Source organism: Streptopelia decaocto, assembly GCF_964273445.1.
Source record: "Streptopelia decaocto genome assembly, chromosome: 6".
Lineage (NCBI taxonomy): Eukaryota > Metazoa > Chordata > Aves > Columbiformes > Columbidae > Streptopelia > Streptopelia decaocto.
Window position 1 is genome coordinate 23,666,654 of NC_138660.1, and position 20,108 is coordinate 23,686,761.

At 43.8% G+C, this 20,108-nt stretch overlaps 1 protein-coding gene across 1 annotated transcript in view; it reads left to right on the plus strand.

Annotated features, from left to right (window-relative positions):
- The first annotated feature begins 6,930 nt into the window (after nucleotides 1–6,930).
- The window catches only part of HS6ST1 (heparan sulfate 6-O-sulfotransferase 1), a 175,778-nt gene continuing 162,600 nt past the window's right edge, over nucleotides 6,931–20,108 (plus strand). The window contains exon 1 of the mRNA XM_082056551.1: nucleotides 6,931–7,885. Coding sequence (XP_081912677.1) covers nucleotides 7,368–7,885 — 518 coding nt within the window. The 5' untranslated portion in view covers nucleotides 6,931–7,367. The remainder of the gene's footprint in view (nucleotides 7,886–20,108) is intronic.

Below are 20,108 nucleotides of genomic sequence, written 5' to 3' on the forward strand. Positions count from 1 at the left end.
TGGCTTTGCCAGTCAATTTCTTTTTAAAAAAATCCATTAAGAAGTACACTTCAAATTCTTTGCACTTTTCAGGTGGTTGATTTCTGTCTAAAAGCCTTCAAAGAGCTGAATTGTGCACATTTTCAGTTCAGTTGCACATCTCTAAGCATATGATTGCTATATAGGCATTTTATTTTACAGATTTCAACTTATTTGCATCATTACATAGCTTCTTAATTTGGGGCTTAAAGGGGAAAGTGATTAGTTACTTTTGTCTGTTTATCTCCGTTCCTGTGAACTTTAGCATCCCTGCTTTGTCTGTTCACCATGTATGTTCCAGCATCAGCAAGGAAGGATGAATGCCTCTTCTGATTAGTTGTTTCCCTGGAGGATCACACAGAGGTCTCAAGTCAAAAACCTGTAAGCACATTTGCTTTAGAATGCAATTTTCAAACTGAGTTGTCAGGTTTTTGATCAAGATCAAGGAAACAATGGTATAAAACATTAAGAAACAGTGTGTGTGTGTGTGTGTGTGTGTGTGTTAACAGGACATTTATATCTAAGTCCCAGTGGCTCAGAGAACAAGGATCTTTCTTGTGTGTTGTGGTACCTGCTGAAGAGCATAAAAATAAAACAAAATTTTATTTCCAATTATATTTAGATTAATATGTATGACAAAAAAATCCATGCCAGCAAGCTTGGCCACAAGCCAGTCTTGAGCTTCAGGTCACTGCAGAAAGTTACTGAACTATTCACACAGAAATTATTCCAGCACCATTTTCTGACTGTCTAGATGCCTGTTATGGGTGTGGATAGAGTCGACATGCAGAAGCTTTTCTGGCTGCACTGCTTTCCACGATGAGACCACCATTGTAGAGTTTGTGACCCTTGTCACGCTCCCATCCCTACCAGCAGCCAAGTGTTTGTGTCCTGTTTGTGTTCTGAGGGGTTTTACGGAGGGAGGCTGGCAGGATTACACCTGTTCCTGCTAACAGGCATGTCACAGGGACAGCTGCTGCAGGACAGAGTTGGGGGGAACTGAGATCTTGTAGAACCCAGGCTCCCCTTGTGTTTATTTAATCCCCATGTATGACTGGGTAATAATATGCTACTAACAAATAGGCCTTTCCTTTCTACCATCTTGCAGCTGTTGCAGTGCAAGCAGGAAAAAGAGCTTTTATAAAGAGCAGCTGGAGCCTTGTGCCTTCTCTTTGGACCCAGAAACTTCTCACTTAGATGGATCAGTTCCTTAGATATATATGCTTCAGCTGCAGTCCCAACTCCCTACTTAAATTTGTAGGTGTTCATATATTTTAAGAGATCAGCTAAGGTCTTTCAAGTGTTTCAAGGTTCTGACAGACATTTGGGTCTTCCATATGCAGTAAGGATTTGGCAGTGTGTATATGCAGCTTTGGTAAAATCAACTTTTGCTTTTGTCTGGCCACGTGAGGTCTTGAAGCTGTGAGCTGCAAATAGAGGCTTGAAGGGCAGATCTACTTGAACCATCTTCCCTTGGCAAGAAAAGAGCCAATCATAAGGTAACTTGCTCTGTCTGACCAGTCAGATGCAGATGTTCTGCTAAGACACAGATGTTCAGATCCACAGCATCCACATGAGAAGAGGGAGTGGCATCATATTGTAACCATATGGTCTGCAAAGGTAGTTCTAAATCTCAGATTTCATCTCTGTAGCTGCTGAAGTTGGACTTTCCTTTGTTTAGGTCAGCTGTTAGTGGCTTTACTGTTTTGATTCCTGCCAAGGTTTCTAAGAGTCTTTATTAGCTTTCAAAGAGGAGACCCTTTTAGTGCGAGAGTCTGAAATCAGAACCAGGCTTGCTAAGTCTGAGAGATTTTGGCATCTCCAGTACCTGCTTCCCTGACTGAACTGGAACTGTGTTGTACTCAGAGCAGTGATCACCGTGCTGGCTGGGATAGCTCTGTGGCGTTGTGGCAAACATACAGCAGTAGTACTGAAACCATAGGGTCTTTATACCGGTGCTTCCAAACTGCTCTGGGTTTCCAGCTAGGAGTACAAGGATCTCAGGAGAATGGTGTGTGAGTGCTGCCACTCTGTGCACGTGTGTGTGCTGGGAACAGCTGCTCACGCTGCAACAGATAAGCAGAATAAGTTTAGAAACCTCTGTTCTGCACTTTGCTGTAGGTCTGAGCATCGATATCACAGGACAAGTGCTAAATCCTTCACCATTCACTTGTCATGTGGTACACACACCTGGGTATCACCAAAGCAGATTAGAATATCGCATGCCCATTCTTCCTACAGGAGCAGGAAAAAAAAATGGAATAAACAAGGTAAGTGGTTTGTTCCAACCTGTTTGGGGAAACAGGGAGCTTATCTTTGGGAAATACAAAGGAAATACTCTCTATTTTTTAATTGTGAGTAGTACAGCTTTATTTAAGTTGTCTTTAATGAGATATTTGTTCGGGTTTGTAAGTGTTTAAGGAGGTGGGTGGTTGTTTGGTTTTTTTTTTTTTTTTTTCTGCTTTGGATAACTAAGTTACACTGGTTTCCTGTGAACTAGTGTAACGTCTGTGCCAAGAAACCATTAGACATCCCTTGCCTAATAAAGCTACTGTTTATTTATTAGGCTTTGAGATAAGTATTTCATTGAGGTTTTGGTGGCAGAGGTGGTATATGTGGTTTACATGTTTCCTACTGCTGTTTTCTCACGGGAGGCTTTCTGTAATAAGCTGTACTCTTACTATATCTGAGCTTATCCTCACTTCAGTATTAACTCATCTGAGTTCTAACTGCAAATACATAAACCTTGAGCTCAGCTGTTAGTAACTTACACCCAAACTAGTGGCTTTGTAAGGGACAGCTTTCTCTAAGTCAGAGCAAAGCCACTACTTAGAGCTTCTCTGCGGGGAAGGCAATAGCCCCTGTGGGATATAAAGCAGAATATTTTATTAGATCTTAAGGTAAATATATAAGCATCCAATGGCCAGTAGCAAGCAAATGGTAAAATACTTTTCAAGTGCATTTGCAAAATTTGTGTTTATTTCTTGTTATTTGTAAGAGGATCTCTAATCTTTGTATCTCGCTCCTAGCAATATCCATGAATAAGTCATGAGTGCTGGCTTAGCTGTCTAGGTCTCTCTTGATTAGGAAAGTGGCTGAGTGTAGATCAAGTTTAGGTGTAGTAACTCAGCTAGCATAAGCCTGACTTCAGTCTGATTTATTTTGTAGTGAGAATTCAAAGTTAATGCTTTCACAGATACAGGCTAGTGTAAGGGAATGTATAAAAACAATAGACCTCCCAAGTGTACCTGATGTGACTTTGTCCTCTGAAAATCAATCGAACTTATGCTCCTGGATTGACTGGATTCCTATGAAAATTCCAGATAGAATATTTTTAGTTGTGTGTATTAGATGTTCTGCTCAGTCTGGCATAGACCTGGAGTGGAAAGTCACTAGGTATTTCAGTTGTGTATTCTATAAAAGAGCAGAATTTGAGCCACTGCTACAAGTGGTCTTGTCTATTGTCAAGCACAGAATAAAGGAAATGATATTGAAAAAATAAAACACGTGGAATCCACGTTAAAGGTTTGATCTCCTAGCACCTAAGATGTGGTTTATTTTTGCCACCACTTTTTAAAGTCCTAGCTTGCATCAGTGCAGATTTAAATACAACATGACCTTTGATCTGTTGATTTTGGAGTTCCTGCAGCTTTTGGTATCATTTTTAAATGGACACCTGATGGTTATCTGTGTGGCTGATGTAACCTCGTTTGCGTTGGACACGAAGGCGACGTAAAATGTTATGTACTCAGAGAGGGATGATGTGAGGCTTGCTAGTGGAAAAAGGGATGTTTGGCAGAGCCCAGTTGGAGTTTGGCTGTACAGGCAGGGGAGAGACAGCGGATCCCAGTGCACGCTGGACTGGCTGCAGGTTAAGCCATTAGACAACTGAGGGTAGGATTTGTGCCAGGAATAGGCTGCAAAATTTATTTTCCCAAACTGGGATGCAAAGAAGCAGATAGACACTGAAGTGTCCAAGGACTTTTTCAGTGGGCTAAGCATGGGGGCTTCCGTTTGCATTTGCCTAGAAGAATGCAGAGAGGGGAAATCTGCAGTGCATCTCCCCCAGTCCACAGGTTAGAGATAAAAATACATTTTTCCTCTAAGTGTTTTTGTTCTCTGTAAACATTTAGTGTTTAGGCAACTTGGGGATTGCAGATTGTCGCTCTGAGTTCTGCTCCTGAAGCCAGTCAGACCCACTGATGAATCCCAGGTGAAACATAGGAAAGCCTGGGGAAGTCTGGCCTTAGAGTGGAAGATGCAGTTTGGAAAGGTAGAAAATGGCTAAACCCATGGTCTAGGTTAACTCGGAATAAGCAGGCAGTGGCAGTAGGTAACAGGAGGTAGCAGTAACAACTTGTATTTTTTTGATTTCTCATCTCTTTCCACTGTTGTTTCCAATGGAAAGGCCGGGGAAAGTGTAGATCTTGTTATTTTAACTCCACTCAGATCTTCTCTGATCTAAGAAACATGCTGGTCTAAACTAGCAGTGATGCAGTACTTGATGTTTAACTCCTTGTGCAGCAAAGAACTACTCTATCTTTCTCTTCAGTGGAATTTTACCTTAAGTATAAATAAGGATGGATTTAAGCGTTTGCTTAAGTGATGATCCTAGGTGAGTCATACCTGGAAGCACCTTGGAAATACCAGCAGTTTGGAGCAGCATATAGAATTAGCAGGGAAGGATTCCACAGCATTTGAGGAAAAATGAGAGTGTTGGCGCCAGAGCTTTGGTGTTGCGGTGTCTCCTGGTTCGGCTGGGGTGTACCTGTGTGCGTGGGTGGAGATGAGCAGGGCATGGGCCTTTGTGGTCTGTTTATCTTTCAGGGATGGTATTTTAGTTTGTTCTTTCACAAACTAACAGGCACTATGTTTACCACAAATGTAAATCAGTAACGAAATCCACTGGAATATATTCATCTGTATAACTAAAGAGAAAAGCCAAAATGTTTTATATCTTACAGTTAAAACAATGCATTAACAATAAATAACTCAGGTAACTGGAATGAACTTAATGGCTGATTTCTTCATAGTTGCCATTTCTAAATATTTATACATTTATAACTCCAGGCAAACACATTGCAATCCTAAAATCTGCTCGGCATTTTTTATGCCGTGGTGTATAGTCCAACTGTGTATGTAAACTTTGTGTATGTGCCTGTATTTTGCAAATACTAATATAAATTTCAAACCTTTGAATTGAGTGTATGCTATGCTGCTGGAGTTAGCTGAACTTTGTGTGTAAGAATGACATCATTGTTTCTGGAGTTACTAGCCTACATGAAAAGAAGAAAATAAGAAGCAGACTTCTAAGGAAAAAAATCAAACAAAATAAATGGTTTGAACACTATATGATGCTTTTGGGTGCTATAAACATTTTATTGTTACTTGTTTGGGAAGAACTGCATAACTCACTGGGGCTTCACAACTTGTGAGTAATGCAGCCATCTCAAAATGTAGCAGATTTATCAGTCATGGTGTTCAAATGAAAATCTGGGATCTCATTTCCTCCTAAGCCCTTATAAATTTAACCCAGTGTTTAACAATGGCTCATCTGCATGTCTTTCCTTACACCTACGTAAGACACAACCTGTGTCTTATGTAAGAGTAATCCAATGGGAATATTTTAGTGCCAGAGTGCTAAAAACTAGTAACTTCTGTTTTCAAGAGCACCGTAAACTTAAGAAAACTGTCACTAATAGCAGTAAATACAGAATGTATGGCATTTCAGTTAGAATTTTTTTTGCTATAAATCAGCAATTGTTCATATTATTAACTCTGCATAGACAATACCTCGTGTCTAGCTGAAGTGCCAGTATGACTGCCCCTACACTGAGCATCGCTGTGCTCTTTGACACGGGGCTGCATTTCATTCTCCATTCACAGGCAGCTGGCAGAGGCACCAGACGGTGATCTTCTGGGGTTGCCAGGACACTTTGTGGAAGTGAACCCCACCTGCCCTTCAGCGCTGGGCTGACAGACCAGCTGTGGACCCTTCTGCAGCTTCTGGAGAGGACTCTGCTTGGGTAAGCTGGTTAACATGTAGCTGTAGCACACCAGCTGGCCTCTGCAGGTCCTTATTGCACCGTTCCTCCCAACAGCACCTCTCCCTGCTGCCCACAGAGAATGCAGCTGCAAGCCAGCGACCTGCCCGGCAGCTCCTGGGTCTTCCAGTGGTTTGTTTCACTCATGAGACTGTATTGCAAATGATTTCTGGGGGATGGAAGGCTGCCTGGCAGGTCCGCAGGAAGCAGTTGGCTGGGAAAGTTTTCTGTAAATAGCACCCAACTAAATTTGCCTCAACTTCACCTGTTGTTATTATTATCTCCAAATTATGTGGATGATGGCGTGCAGAGGCATCTTCCCGCACACAGACATCATCATGATCCTCTGTATGGCCAGAGCATCCAGTTGGAACATTGCAAGTGAAGGCTTGTGGTGTCCCATGTGGCGGCAGCAGCGGGAGCAGACACATGTGGGAAGACCTACTCCTATTTCCATGCAAATCTTCCTGTTCCTACTAACTGGTGTTGCAAAAAGGGAGTAGAAACCTCGCCCCCGGGAGTGCCGAGGCTCGCTGTGTGAGGTTATTACTGAGGTGGCGTACAGCGGCTGTCCCTGACAGCGATGCGAGCCGCGTGCTCGAGAGAGCCGCCGCCGCCCCGCAGCCCACCCGGCTCTGCAGTGCCAGTGGTTTAACCGCGGAGCGCCGGCCAGCGGCGCCTTCCCGGCGGCGGCCGCAGCTGCGGGCCGGGCAGCGGGGCCGGGCGAGGCTGCGGGCGGAGGCTCCGAGCGGAGCGGCGGCCCCGCGTGTGCCCGCAGCCGGCGGGCTCGGGGCGGCGCGGGCGGCGCTGTGCATGCCGGGCGCGGGGCGGCGCGGGCAGGAAGCGCTCGCTGCCGGCCCAGCCCAGCCCGGGTGCAGCCGGCGGCGGGGGCGGGCGCTGCCGTGCCGGTGCCGCTGGGGCTGGGGCACGGCGGAGCGCGGCGGCGGGATGGGGTTGGCTTCCTGAAGCGGGGGGTGAGGGCGGGAGGGGGCTGGTTTTTACGTTTCGGTCCCTCTCCGCCCCCCTCCTGCTCGTCTCTCTCCCAAGTTCGCCGCTGTGCCGCGGCCCCTCCGGAGCGGCTGGCTGCGGGCTGCCCCTGCCCCGCTCCCGGCGCTGCCCGCGGCGGGGCGGGCGGGGACAGCGGGGAGCCGAGGTGAAGGCAGGGAGCGGCCCACCGCCCCCGGGGAGGCTCCGCTCCGGGGAGCAGTGGGGGGAGGCGGCTGGCACAGGCGCCGGGTTCCGCCGCCCGCCCCCCGGCACCGCCGCCGTCTGCCCAGCGCCGGCAGCCCCGGGAGATGGTGACACATGAAGCGTGCGGGAAGGACCATGGTTGAGAGGACCAGCAAGTTCTTGCTGATCGTGGCCGTCTCGGTGTGCTTTATGCTTATCCTGTACCAGTACGTGGGGCCGGGGCTGAGCCTGGGTTCCCCCAGCGGCCGCTCCTACTCGGAGGAGCTGGACCTGTTCCCCACGCCGGACCCGCACTACGTGAAGAAGTACTACTTCCCCGTGCGGGAGCTGGAGCGGGAGCTCGCCTTCGACATGAAGGGCGAGGACGTGATCGTCTTCCTGCACATCCAGAAGACCGGCGGCACCACCTTCGGCCGCCACCTGGTGCAAAACGTGCGGCTGGAGGTGCCCTGCGACTGCCGGCCCGGGCAGAAGAAGTGCACCTGCTACCGGCCCAACCGCCGGGAGACCTGGCTCTTCTCCCGCTTCTCCACGGGCTGGAGCTGCGGGCTGCACGCCGACTGGACCGAGCTCACCAACTGCGTGCCCGGAGTGCTGGACCGCCGGGAGAGCGCCGCCGCCAAGACGCCCAGGTACCGGCCCGAGCCCCTCGGCGCCCCGAGCCCCCGCCCGGCCAAGCCCTCCCGCCCTGCAGCCTCGTCCCTGTGCCCGCTGCTGCCGGGCTGAGCCCCGACCTGCCCCGAGCCCTTCCTCGGCCGGCTCACCTGTCCTCCCCGCCCGGCCTCCAGGCTGTGCCCTGCGCCTTCCCTCTGCCTTCCCAGCCAAACACGCTGCTCTTTGCCTCCCACGTACCGCGTACGCTGCACCCTCAGCACATGTTCTGCTGCTCTGACAGCCTGCGTGGACCAAGCTTATGTATTTGTGCCACTTACTCTCTTTCGTAAACACATAGTCTTCATGTCAGACCTCACTTGCTACCTTTCAGAACCCATTGCACCATGCCCTAGTCCGAAGCTTGCCTTTGGAGCCAGCCTTGCCCTAACGCGTGTCCCCTTTTCCTCCAGCTAAAATTGTTCTCCAGTGCAGTTGAGGAGACCAACAGTCCTCTTGCTAACTCCTTTGTTTTACCGCCTTAGTCTGCCTGATAATGTTTTGCACGTTGCAGAAAATATCCCTTAAACACCTTTTTTGTGTCTTCCTTGCTACTTATCTCGATTGGAGACCTGAGGTGAATTGTTTTGGGGAAGGATCCAGCTTGTATATGTTCCTTCTGTCTCACTCATTTGTGCACCAGGAGGGAGAGAGAGCCATCCCAAAGCACCCCTCAGTGCATCCCCATTCAACAGCCGGTGGATTTCTGTTCTCTTATCCTATTATTTCTCTACCTTGGTCTCGTTATCAATTATAAGCTTCAGAGGAATTCTCTATTTGAAGTACTCTGGTAAAGACAGCAGCTTATATTAAGATCTCCAAAGATTGTGTTCTTTTAACTTAATATACCTATGTGTCTTTCATTTCAGAAGGCAGCTTTTTTTTAATTGATGACTAGTTTTTAACACCGCACACACCGTCCTTGCCGTATCAGTGTTTTTATTATGATACTTTGTAATGTTTGCTTTCAAGTTTCATTCTTAAAGGTGTTCAAGATCTTAGGCTAATATTTGGTTATGCCATATGCTTTATTTAAATGCATATTCTTAATACCATACATAATCCCTTTAGTGAAAAGTAGCCTTTAAGAAACTATGGTTTAGCATCATAATTGTTTTTGTTCTGCATTTTTTGAAAGCATTTTTATCGTTGTTTTTTTCATTGGAGCTGTCTGTGATTGCTGGGGTTCTTTATTGTCTCTGTCATGATTGCTGCTGTTTTCAACCCATTTCAGTGTTAGTCATCCAAGTGCTGTGCTCAGATTGCTGTCTTGCTGCCTGACCCAGGAGCAGCAAACGGAAGCCTCTATCTAAAGAGCAGAGAATTGAGGCTTTCTTATGGTCTCATATTAATAAGGTTCTTGAAAACAGTAGAATATCCTCAGCCCATCTGGTTGCTGTTGGGATTTTAGTGAAGTGTTTTAAGGAAAAATGCACAAAGTTCAAACCTGATTTAAAAAAAAAGAAACAAGAATTTACCTGTTTTGTGAACCTTGGCACTTGGCGAGCAAACCATTAACCTTATGTAAAGACCTGTGTAGCTTTATGAATTGTCTCAGTGCCTTGTGTGCTTCCATTGGCAGTTTAGTACTAAAATTTCTGGATGTTCAGAACTGAACTGGCTCATCCTACTTAAGCAGTTGTTTATGTGTAGGTACCTGAGAACAGGGCACTTCAGGTTGTGAAGTAGCAATTAAATTCCTTACTGCAGCTCATAGGAAGTTTGGAACCAGAAGCCTATTGCCTCATCTCAAATGCTTGTAAATAAGATTTACGTGGTAATTTTTCTTGAAACATCAGAAACTATACGCTTCTTAAATGTCTTGATTTTTGGATGTGCGGGAAGGCTAATTAATCTTGTCCCATTCCTTCATGTCTCTGCGTATCCAGAAATAGTTCTGCTTAATGTGGTCTTTTTACTTCCCTGAAATCTAAATTGGAACTTGGTTTTCAGCTGTGTGAGAACTATGATGTGGAAGTTCTAGATAATCTCAGGTTTATCGCCTTGGTCTGTTAAACAGAAACCAGAATTTACTGTTCATTGTATCCTGGACATGGTTTTGGTGCAGTGAACAGCTGCTGAATATTTTAATAATACTGTCCTAGGATACTGTTCTGTTGTAGTACAGGCCAGTTTAGTAGGGATCTTCTCCAAACTATTATTTAGTAAGGAAGTTGGTAATTAGAGACAGGCAATGCTTGTTTAAAATTAAAACTGGATGGATTTTCTTTGTTAGAGAAAGGATAGTCTTGTATTAGGTCTGTTACACTAAGAGCAATATAACTTCTCCATTGTGAATGTCAGATCTCTTATGTTGAAACAGGACATAGTTTTACATAAGGCATATGCTGGAGAGGCCACTGTTTTATAATGGAACTGAACTAAGAAAATACTGATTTTTCTCTTTTAAAAGAAAAAAAAGAGAAGAAAAAGAGCAGCGTGCCACCATTCCAGCAGGGTTCACTCAGATTCTAATATTATCCACCCTGGGTTTTGGAGCACAGTCTTCAAACTCAGCTTTTAAAGCTAATGTACTAGCCTCCGCATTTACTACTAAATGCAAAGTTTAAACCTTTGTTCTTCCAGCTGTATGTTTATCTCCCAGAACAAAACAACTGACTTGTGATAACAAATAAATCTGCCTTCTACTAGAGAATGTTGGAAAGCATGAAGGTCATTCAGTATTGCCCACGTGTACAAATCATGAGCTTAAAGCTGTTAACTTTGTAAGGAATGCAGTTTTATCACTGCACAGTGCCCTATTGCACTACATTCCATAACCTGTGCATGGTACATAAATTTACAATGCAATTGCTCCTTTTATTGTTCTGCTGTTCTGTGTTAGACTTAATGATTAGGAGCCCTAGATTGCCAAAGACTGCAATTTTTTTTCTCTTCTTTGTTTGTTTCTTTCTTTTGCATTGATATAGCAAGCAGTTAGAGGTGGGTGTTTTAGTGCAAATGGGTTAGCACTCTTTAAAAAAAAAAATCACAGCAAACCACTGGTTTTCATCCCCCTCTCCCCTTCCCAGCCCTTCCCCACTAGTGACTTTCCCAGTTTTGTATTCAAAAGACTTCTGGACAAGCACTTCTTGAAGCAAATGTTACGTTTTATACACAGCCAGTAAAAGAAAGTGATTTGTTCAGGGGCTGTAAAACTTGGGACTTGAGGAACTCTGAGGCTGGCTGTGTTTATCAGTCACTTAGCTGCAGTTCTCTTCATGGCTTTGGGAGGGGGCACGTTCCAAGATTTTGGGGATGGAGGCCTATTCATTCCTCGTACTGTTAGGCATAAATAACTGCTGGTAAAGACTTCTGTCTTTAAAAAAATAAAGCAGATTGTATTAAGATGTGTGCTTTGAGTCATCGTGATGATGTTTCCCAAAGAGAAGGCTGAGTCCTTTCTGTGAACTACTCCCTTAAATTCATCTCACCTAAAACTGCAAGAGATCTAATCTCTTCAGTGGATTCTAAAATAAAAAGCCAAACTTTTTTGTCAGCTCGGTTCTGCAGTTTGACTTCCAGAATTTGAAAACTCCGTGAAGTGACCTGCTAGCAACTTGTGTGTCTCCTGTGTTAGAGGACGGAGTGCAAGCCCTTCGAGGTGTGTGCGGCTTCCCTTGTTACCCCAGAGGAAAGGTGATTCCCTGCCCTGCTGGCTGTGTCTTTCCTGCCTGCTCCCAGCAGCAGAGCAGGGCCAGGTGTTCTGGAGCTGTCCTTGTAGGGACACTTCATGCATGAGCTTGACTCTGATGTAATGTGCTGCAGGAACAATAAACCAAATAAATTACGCTGAGAGAATTCTGTGTGCTTCCTCTCCCACCTAAAAACAAAACCAAAAACAAAACAAAGCCAAAACTAAAAGGCAGCCTAGGCTTTGTTGCTATCATGCTGGTTTCTTCTGTCCCATGAAAACAAGAGCATCCAAGCTGGCTTTTCCTGAAGACACGTTATTCCCGTGGAGAGGACTTCAAGGCATACAGCTTCTTTAAAAATCTCATTTATTGCAGCTGCCTGTTGCTGTGGAGAAGGCGCGTGCTCGGTGTAGTGTAGGAAGGGCATAGCTGGTCTGTGCCCCCCAGCTCAATGCCTGCTCTGCCTCTGCTGTTCTCTTTCAAGTACCAGGTAGATTTTTGGTTTAACCTTTTTTTTTTTTAATGAGCCACCTCAAGACACTAGTCTAAGCTTGGCTTTGTGTGTTTCTCTGCTGGTCTGTCATAGAAGTTTGGTTTCTGATTTCATCTATGGACAAAAGAAATGCCAAAAGTATTTCTTTGTAATTTGAAAAGCAGTGCATGCTTTCAATTTCAATATTTTCTGAAGATTTCATATGCTTCAGAAATAACAAAATTGTAATCCACATACTTCTGTGTAAGAAATGTATGGCAGGCTAGTGAAACCTGCTGTTAAACAGATCAGTCATAGTTTTACAATCTCTGATAAGCTATTTAGAACTTATGTTTTGCGTTGTTTTATTTTTTAAAAGAAACAATTAACAGGGCTCAGCAGCTTGTTAGTTTGGTTTTTCTGAAGTGTGAACCTTTCACAGCTTCCAACCACATCTCTGTCCCTTTGCAGGGATCTGTTCTTGATGAGGTTTTTATTGTATGTGTGCTTAGAAACTGCAGAGACGCGCTGTCAGGAGACCAACTGTTTGAGAATGAAAGGCTTTACCAGATCATTTCTATATTATTAGTGCTTTTAAAAAGCTTAAGCGTATAATTCTTTGTGGATCTGTGTGTTGGGAAATACCTGTCCACAGGGAGCAAAGGGCATTTTTTTCCACTCACCAGTTCAGCTCAGACTGGTTTCTCTTAAGGACTGGTGAGGAAGTTTCAGTATAAACTTATTTTCAGTAGCCTGATTGCTGTCTCCAGTCCTGAGCCTGTGGGTTATTTTAAAGCCTGCTAGTCTGATAGGAAACGTCTTGTGCACCCAGTTGTGCTCACTCATAAAACGAGGTTGGTCTTTCAGAGCCAAACAATTCTGAAGGGCTGGGTAGTTTCTTAGTGAAAATCTTTACATTTGACATAGTAATTAAAAGTAGCTGAAAGTTGGAACTATTCAAATAGCTGCCTTAAGTTTGAGATACCGTGTTTATCTGAGCTTAAGACTTTTGGCTGGTACACCAGGTTTAATTACTCTATTTCTTTTCTTTTTGTTGGCGAAGCAAAAGGATGTGTCCTTAGATGTGTCTCTGCTTGCGTGTATACTTAGACTAACCTGATTTTGCAAAACTATGCATTTGGCTGTTTTTCATTAATCTTTAAACAAAAGTTGCGTCATAACATTGTGATTTTGTTTTTCTGCGTAGATGTTTGCAAACACTTTAACCAGACCTCAGATTTTGCCTTTTTGCCCTTATCCTTTCCCACTCTAAAACCAAAAATATGCTACTCTGATTAAAACCTTTAAACACTTTTTTTTGATCAGCAATTCAGAAATTGTTACGTTGAAAGAGCTGCCTTGGATTTTATTAATAACTGAACCCTATACTTTCATATCCGGTGCCAGTGTAAGGACAGTGTTTAAGGAACGGTCCACTGCAAAGGCACAAAGGCTGATGTTTTCCACCACACTAGTGCATGCGAATTTCTTGAGGGTGGTTATTTAGTGAATTACAGTTTGTAATATTTTGTGTGAAACATCTTGGCCAAACTGATGCCATGCTCTGTTTTCAAGGCTCTGCTTAATGGCCCTGTGCTGGCAGTTTGAAATGCCAGAGACCCTCTTCTCTGTCACTCGTTGAGCAACTTTAGCATGCGTATCTCTTCCAAATTTGTGTGATGTTGAGCCAAGCCGCCTTATGAACCTAATGTCGCATCTTGAAAGAAATCTGTGATTAAAGAAAATTGTTGTGATTTAAGAAAATTGGGGTTTGTTAGTGCCGTAGAGGCTTTCGATGAAAAATAATGAGTGGATTCGATGTGGCAGGATGGAAGAGCTGCAGGATTCCCTGCTGTGGCGGGTTGGGTGTGCTGAGGCCTCTAACCTGCAGCAGCCTGGTGAAGGTCTTCAGCTGGGTATGAGGATGTGAACTGGAAGAGGTCATATTACCTCTTAAGAAAGCACTGACACAGGAGATTATGTTATAACTTGAGGATGATTACTGTGCTGCCTTCCTTCTGGGCCATCTGTTTCTTCTAGGAAGGAAGAAGAGATTAGCTTCCTCTCGTGGCCTCTTCCTTCGTTGATTTGCACAGTGAGAATTAATGGGTTTGTTCAGCAGAAGCTTTTGGCTGCCTGTTGTAGAAATGGGAGGAGAGTAACCTGGGACCTGGTATGCAGGCCTGGAGTTATCTAAGAAAACTCCTTTGTGAGTTCATTTCGTAGGTGACACTGATGTGTCTTATTAGAGTCCTATTTGTATGCAATGCCCACGTTCCTGGTTCTCATTGAAGTCCTAGATGACCCGTTGCCAATGTGTTCCTAACCCAAACGTTAGTCACAACAGCCACAAAAGAACCATGATAGAGGTTAGTCAAAGGGGTTGTGGCTGTGGTATCCTAGTTACTTTCACCTGGAAGAGTGACTGTGCAAATAGAACACACCTGATACTAAATTCAGTCAGGAATATCTGACTTATCAAGTGTTTCACACATGTTCTAAATGTCCCTACTGGACATCCTGCTGTCTTCACAGGTTATGGCTTTTGTACATCTCAGGAGTGGGGAAGCAGCATGGGCGATTGCCTTCAGTCAATCATAGAACTTAGGTCACCTCTTTGTGTCACTTTATTTTAAGCTTCCAGTTATTTGGCAGCAACTTTACCAAATTTGTGGTAGTATTGCTTTAAATCAGTAATATTTTGTCAGTGAACATTTGGATTTGCGTTTGCTTTAGAAAGCCAAAGGGGCATAGTCTAACTCCACAAAGCTTATCTTTGTTTATGCTTGTATTTCCAGAAAGTATTAGAGCAGAAAGAAACTTTCCATTACTGACTGAAACTGGGCTTTGTCAAGCAAGGATGAAGCATGGTCTTTAATTCCTAATGATCACAATTGTGATTGATAGCTGCCAAGTCAAGATATTTTGATGGAGTCTTACTTGCTGTGGATGGAGGGGTATGATACTTAATCATCACAAGCACTAAACAAAGATGTTGGTGATAGTGTGTTTAAAGAGGATCTGAAGCACAGGAGGAACATAGAGCTGAAGTAGTCTATTAAATTCTCTTGTTTCTGAAATGGTGGTTCAGCCTAAAATAAGTTGTAAAAATTCTCGACATTTCCTAAAGGAATTAAAGACAAGGAAAAAATAACCACTAGCACGGATTCAAGGCTGCACAGTTTCTGTAATCGCTGTTTGATGTATTTTTGTTCACCCTTCTATTTCCGTAACGGAGCACTCTGCTGAAAATCCAGCCTGAGAATCTCTCTGAAGAGTCCTTTGGAGATTATTGCCACAAAGACACAAAGAGCCTTAAACAGCCCTGTGCTGTAGCACATCAAGTTTCAGATCTGAAGAGGATGCTTCAGCTAGTCTGGTGTGGCAGTGCTGAGGGAGGAGCTGTCTACCAGCGCCTGGCTGGAGCCTCAGCTGTCTCCTGGCTGGAAAAAGTGTTTTCAGGAAAGGTCCATGCAGAGAGAGGTCATCAAACAGAAAGCACATCCTATGCTTAGTAGCGTTTAGTCGTTTCTACTTGTATTAAACGGCATACATCTATTCTCATCTCTGTGCTTGTCCTCAGAGTGTGATATGTTACACTGAATGCTGCTTCATCCCCGCAGGCTGCTGGGTAGAGCTGAGGACATGAAATTCTCCGGGGCATTTCTGTTCCGAGGAGGCGTCCAGAAGGGATTAAGAGATGCCTCTTGTCCACCTCTAACCGTAACCTGCATTTCTTAGTGGTATGAATTATATGGCTCTGTCACCTGTGTATTTCAAAGCTTCTTACAAAGTATATAGTAAATAGCACCTGGTGTTATATTAATTTACAGCCGAAAACACCTCCTAAGTCCTCTGTCTTACATCTGGCTTTGACCATAAATCTCAGACTTACATGTTAATGTACAGACCTTTCCTGCCCAGTGACTTTGTCTCTTTCAGAAGCGACTGGTTTCTTAGCATGTTATTACTCCTTTGCTCTGCACTTCCCTCTCTTCCTTCTACCCTATTAATGGTAAATTCTACATAATAGCTCACCTATGTTTTTATAGAGGAAATATTTCACCATTTCCTGCCAATTTAAACAAGAAACAGTGATTCTCAATTAACTTTTTATGGTCCAACTCTGTGTTTTGCTTCATAACTAATCTCCAGCCTATTAAGCAGAGATTCTTTGATTACACCTCGCTGCAGACTGAAATATTGTCATTCTTTGTATGGAGCTCTTCTACATGAGGGGGAGACCTCTGAGCTTCCTGAGCCGCCCTCGGGTTTTCGTTTTTAAAATATACCGAATATCCTTTTTCGTTAATGTTAGTCTTGAAGTACTAATGTGACAATTTAAGATTTTCTGGCCAAATACCATTGCTTAGAGTTTCAAAATGCTGAGTGACTTTTCACTGTCTAATTTCAGATTTGTTTGAAGGGGGCCTGGTTTCTGGATAAGTGCTGAAGAAGTAAAAGTGTTGCCTTCTAAAAACTCCTTCCACGTATTGGAATTGCTCTACATTTTAGCCTTAGCTCCTGTGTTAATTAGACATATGCATGTAGAAGATACTTCAGGAAAAGATTTTTTGAAGAGCATGTGTTGTTCTTTCCTTTTTATTTTATTTTTTTAAATCTTAAACAGCTTAAAGGAAAAAGCTTTTTTTTTGAATTTTTCCTCTCGGGTCTCTCTGAAAATTTAGATGTCCAAACGAATACGGTAAAAATATAACTGACTTTTTTGTTTAAACTACCATCTCTTGCTGCCGTGACCCCCTTGCTCTCAGTAAAGATTTTAGTTAGGATACCTGTGACCCTATATCAAAGTGCTGGGAAAAAAATCAATGCCTGAAAGCCAAGACAAACAGCAGTAACATGCTGACTCGCCGGTTTGCTGACAGGTGATGCTTTCCTAGCGGAGATGGGGAAAGAACAAGGAGCACATGAATCACAGAGTATAATCATAATCAGTCAACCGTCTCTCCTGTTAACATGCCTTAAATTGTAAAAGACAGCATTACCTTCTTGTGTTCTTTACCTCTTTCTTGCCGCCTGTGCCTTTTTTTAGGTCTCTGAAAGAGAAAAGGCAGATGTGACTTGGGTGGTTCTGCAAGGAGGAAGATTGAACAGATTTATCCTGGCTGCTGAGGCAAGTACAGGAGGGGTCATTTAGATGAAAACCCGCATTAAGGGCAATAGTTCACCCATGGTGTGCGGTCCAGGAAAGCTGGTGCATGTGCACAGGAGCCCTTTCAGATAAGGAAATGCTGTAGAATCTTTTCTAGGTGGACAAAACTGGAACTTCTTGTTCCAAGCATCCGAGTGGAGTTTCCGTCGTTGATTATACTGTTGTGTTTGATGTTTTTATTTGCAACACATTCGAAAGAAGTGATCTTGAGACTTTTTTTCCCCTGAAGTTTTCCTTTGATTTATTTGACCAGATTGGTTGTACTCCAGCACTGTGAACCCCACATGTTCCAAAATAAGAAAAGAATATCCATGTGTCTGTTTTCAAATGCTTGTTGTATCTTGAGGTTTTTATTAGGGAGGTATTGCTGTATCAGGACGAGCCTCTTAACACTACTCAGAAAGGGTTGTTTTCATGACTTTTGCTGAACTAGGTGTTTATGCAGCCGTATGTAGCAAACACGTGTATTACAGAAACTCCAAATCAGCAAATTACTATTTTCAGCAGTTACACTTTCATAGCCAGGTACCAGTTTTCACCCTCGAGTGTTCAGAAGTCAGGCTCCAAGCAGACAAGTGCAGTAGCAGTTTATATGAGAGCATAATTTTATTTTTTTAAGAAAATGCCAACTCTAAATGTTGAAATGGTAAAACAAAAAATCACCAAATGATACATAAGTTTTGATTTTAAAAAAATAACCCTGTCATTGACTGTCTCTAGTAAGAGAGGGCTAGCTAGAGATGATCTCTTACTTAGGTATGTCAGGAAGTGACTTAAAAATAGCTGCCCCGAAGTGTTAGTATGAACTCAGATTTGGTCCAATGTTATGAGGACTGATGTGGCTCCTACCAAAAAGTGAGTATCAGGAGGTTGTTCAATGGCAGGAGGGGTTGTACTTGTGGTTGTGAAAGGAGCATCTGAGGTTCGGGATAGAAGAAAAATGAGATAATCAGTCCATGCCTGAGGATGAGGAAGAAAAACCACACATACCTTTTATTGACTAGGATTTTCAGGTATTAGATGGTTTGTTAGTTATCAGTAAAGCTTTTTGTTAAATAACTATGAAGTCTTTCATCTTAGCGAAGACATAGTTTGAATTTCTTACCTTTGCCTTGGGAGTTCTGTAGGATTTGATGCTGAAACTGTGTGTAGTTTTTTAAAGGAATAATATTGCACTGTGACATGCAGGAAAAATACTTGAGAAGTCTAGTGTGAGTAAATACAGTATGTGAGACAACTAGTTTAGTAAATATTAAAGGCATTTGTCTCCGGCTTCTAAAACATATTTAGATCTTTAACTGCCAACTGTTAAGAATATATTTTTGTGATGTGATTTAGGCAACTCCTTGGAAGAATAATTTGGCATGCTTTGTGTAGCTTTTTAACTTTTTGCACAGTGTGTTAGCTGCCTCGAGACAACCAAAAAGGTCCTGGATTTGCCTTCATGTAGTCTGAAGGTTTCCTGTGCATTAAAGAAGAGAGGTGTCTTTCCCTGAAAGCCCAATCAAAGCTCGAGGGTGGTCTCAAAAATCAGGATTAGTGCTTTGAAATGGGTTAACTTGCAGTGGCTGTGATGTAGAAGTTTTAAACCGCCCTTTTCTCAGATTGGGAAACAGGTTCCAGCGTGCTGAGCCAGGGGCACGGTGAGTGAGTGGACCAGCCTGGCTGAATATGGTGTTGCAGGAGGGAAAAGAGCCGTGTCTCCTCGGGCTTTGCTGTCCCAGAGTGTCCTGCTGGCTCAGGCCGGATCCCTTTCACAGGCCTGTCAGTCAGGTGTTTGTACCCATCAGGTCTTCCTTCAGCTTCTTTTCTCAGAAGCATTACTGAAGGTTGCTCTGAATTCAGCTTATACCAGCGGTTCTTATCTAGGTGCTAACCTGCAGTTCCTGGGAAGAAATACTGCTGAAGTTTGCTGAAATGTTTCCACAGTGCTTATGGCAGTAGCTATCAGCAGGAGGAATACACCTGTTTTGCCTGAACCTTAGCGATTCATTGATGAGAACAGTTTTCTTTACTCTAGTAGGATTTTCCCAACTGGAAAGCAGTAGGAAATTGTTCATCCCGTTTCCATCCCAGCAAAAGGCCCAGCCAGGGGTGTGGAAGTTGTTTATTACAAAATCTGGGTTCTTGGCCATGTTCTGAGGTACTTCAGGGAAGCTGGCAGAAACTGTTGTTAGCCGGGCCGTCTGCCCCAGCTTGCTCGGGCAAGTTTTCATGTTTGTTTGACAGTGCTAAGTCTGGGTTATGCACACTATTTGCACAGCCAGCTTTCATGTTGCTGAACTGTAAGGGAATACATGCATGCGTGGGGAGTGCTGGGTTCTGTAACTGTTCAGCACAGGTTTTATATTCCCCTTGAATGTTTGAGCTTTCAGGTGCAGGGGTTGCTTCTGAGGTGGTGCCGGGGTGAACCGTGTGTTGTTCTCCAGCCCATGTCACCAAAGCCCTTAGGAGAGTGTGTCCTTGGGCACTGGCCCAGCACAGCAGCATGCAAAGGAAGCAGCACCAGCAGCAAACTCTTGTGCATAAAAAGGGAAGATTCTTGTAACTGGATGTCAGTTGGTATTTGTGAACAGCCCAGGCATCATCTCTAAAAGGCAGCAGACAGCTCTGTCTACTTGTCCTATCCAGGGAAAGTGTTACCTGCCACCTGACATGAATTATTTTAACAATAGTTATTTTTTATTGTATTATCTGTTGCGTGTATCACCTTGGAGATCTTTTGAAACAGGAAGAAATGTTTGTATCCCATTAGTTTCCCAGTCTTGAAACCAGGGATGACAAAGCTGTTACCTAGCATGCCAGGGCTATTGTTCTTGAAGAGCATATACACGGGATGTGTATGTGTGTGTACTCTGTTTCTTCGGATTCCTCTACGGTGTAACTGCTAATCCCCATGCCATGCTGAGCTGGGATATTATGTG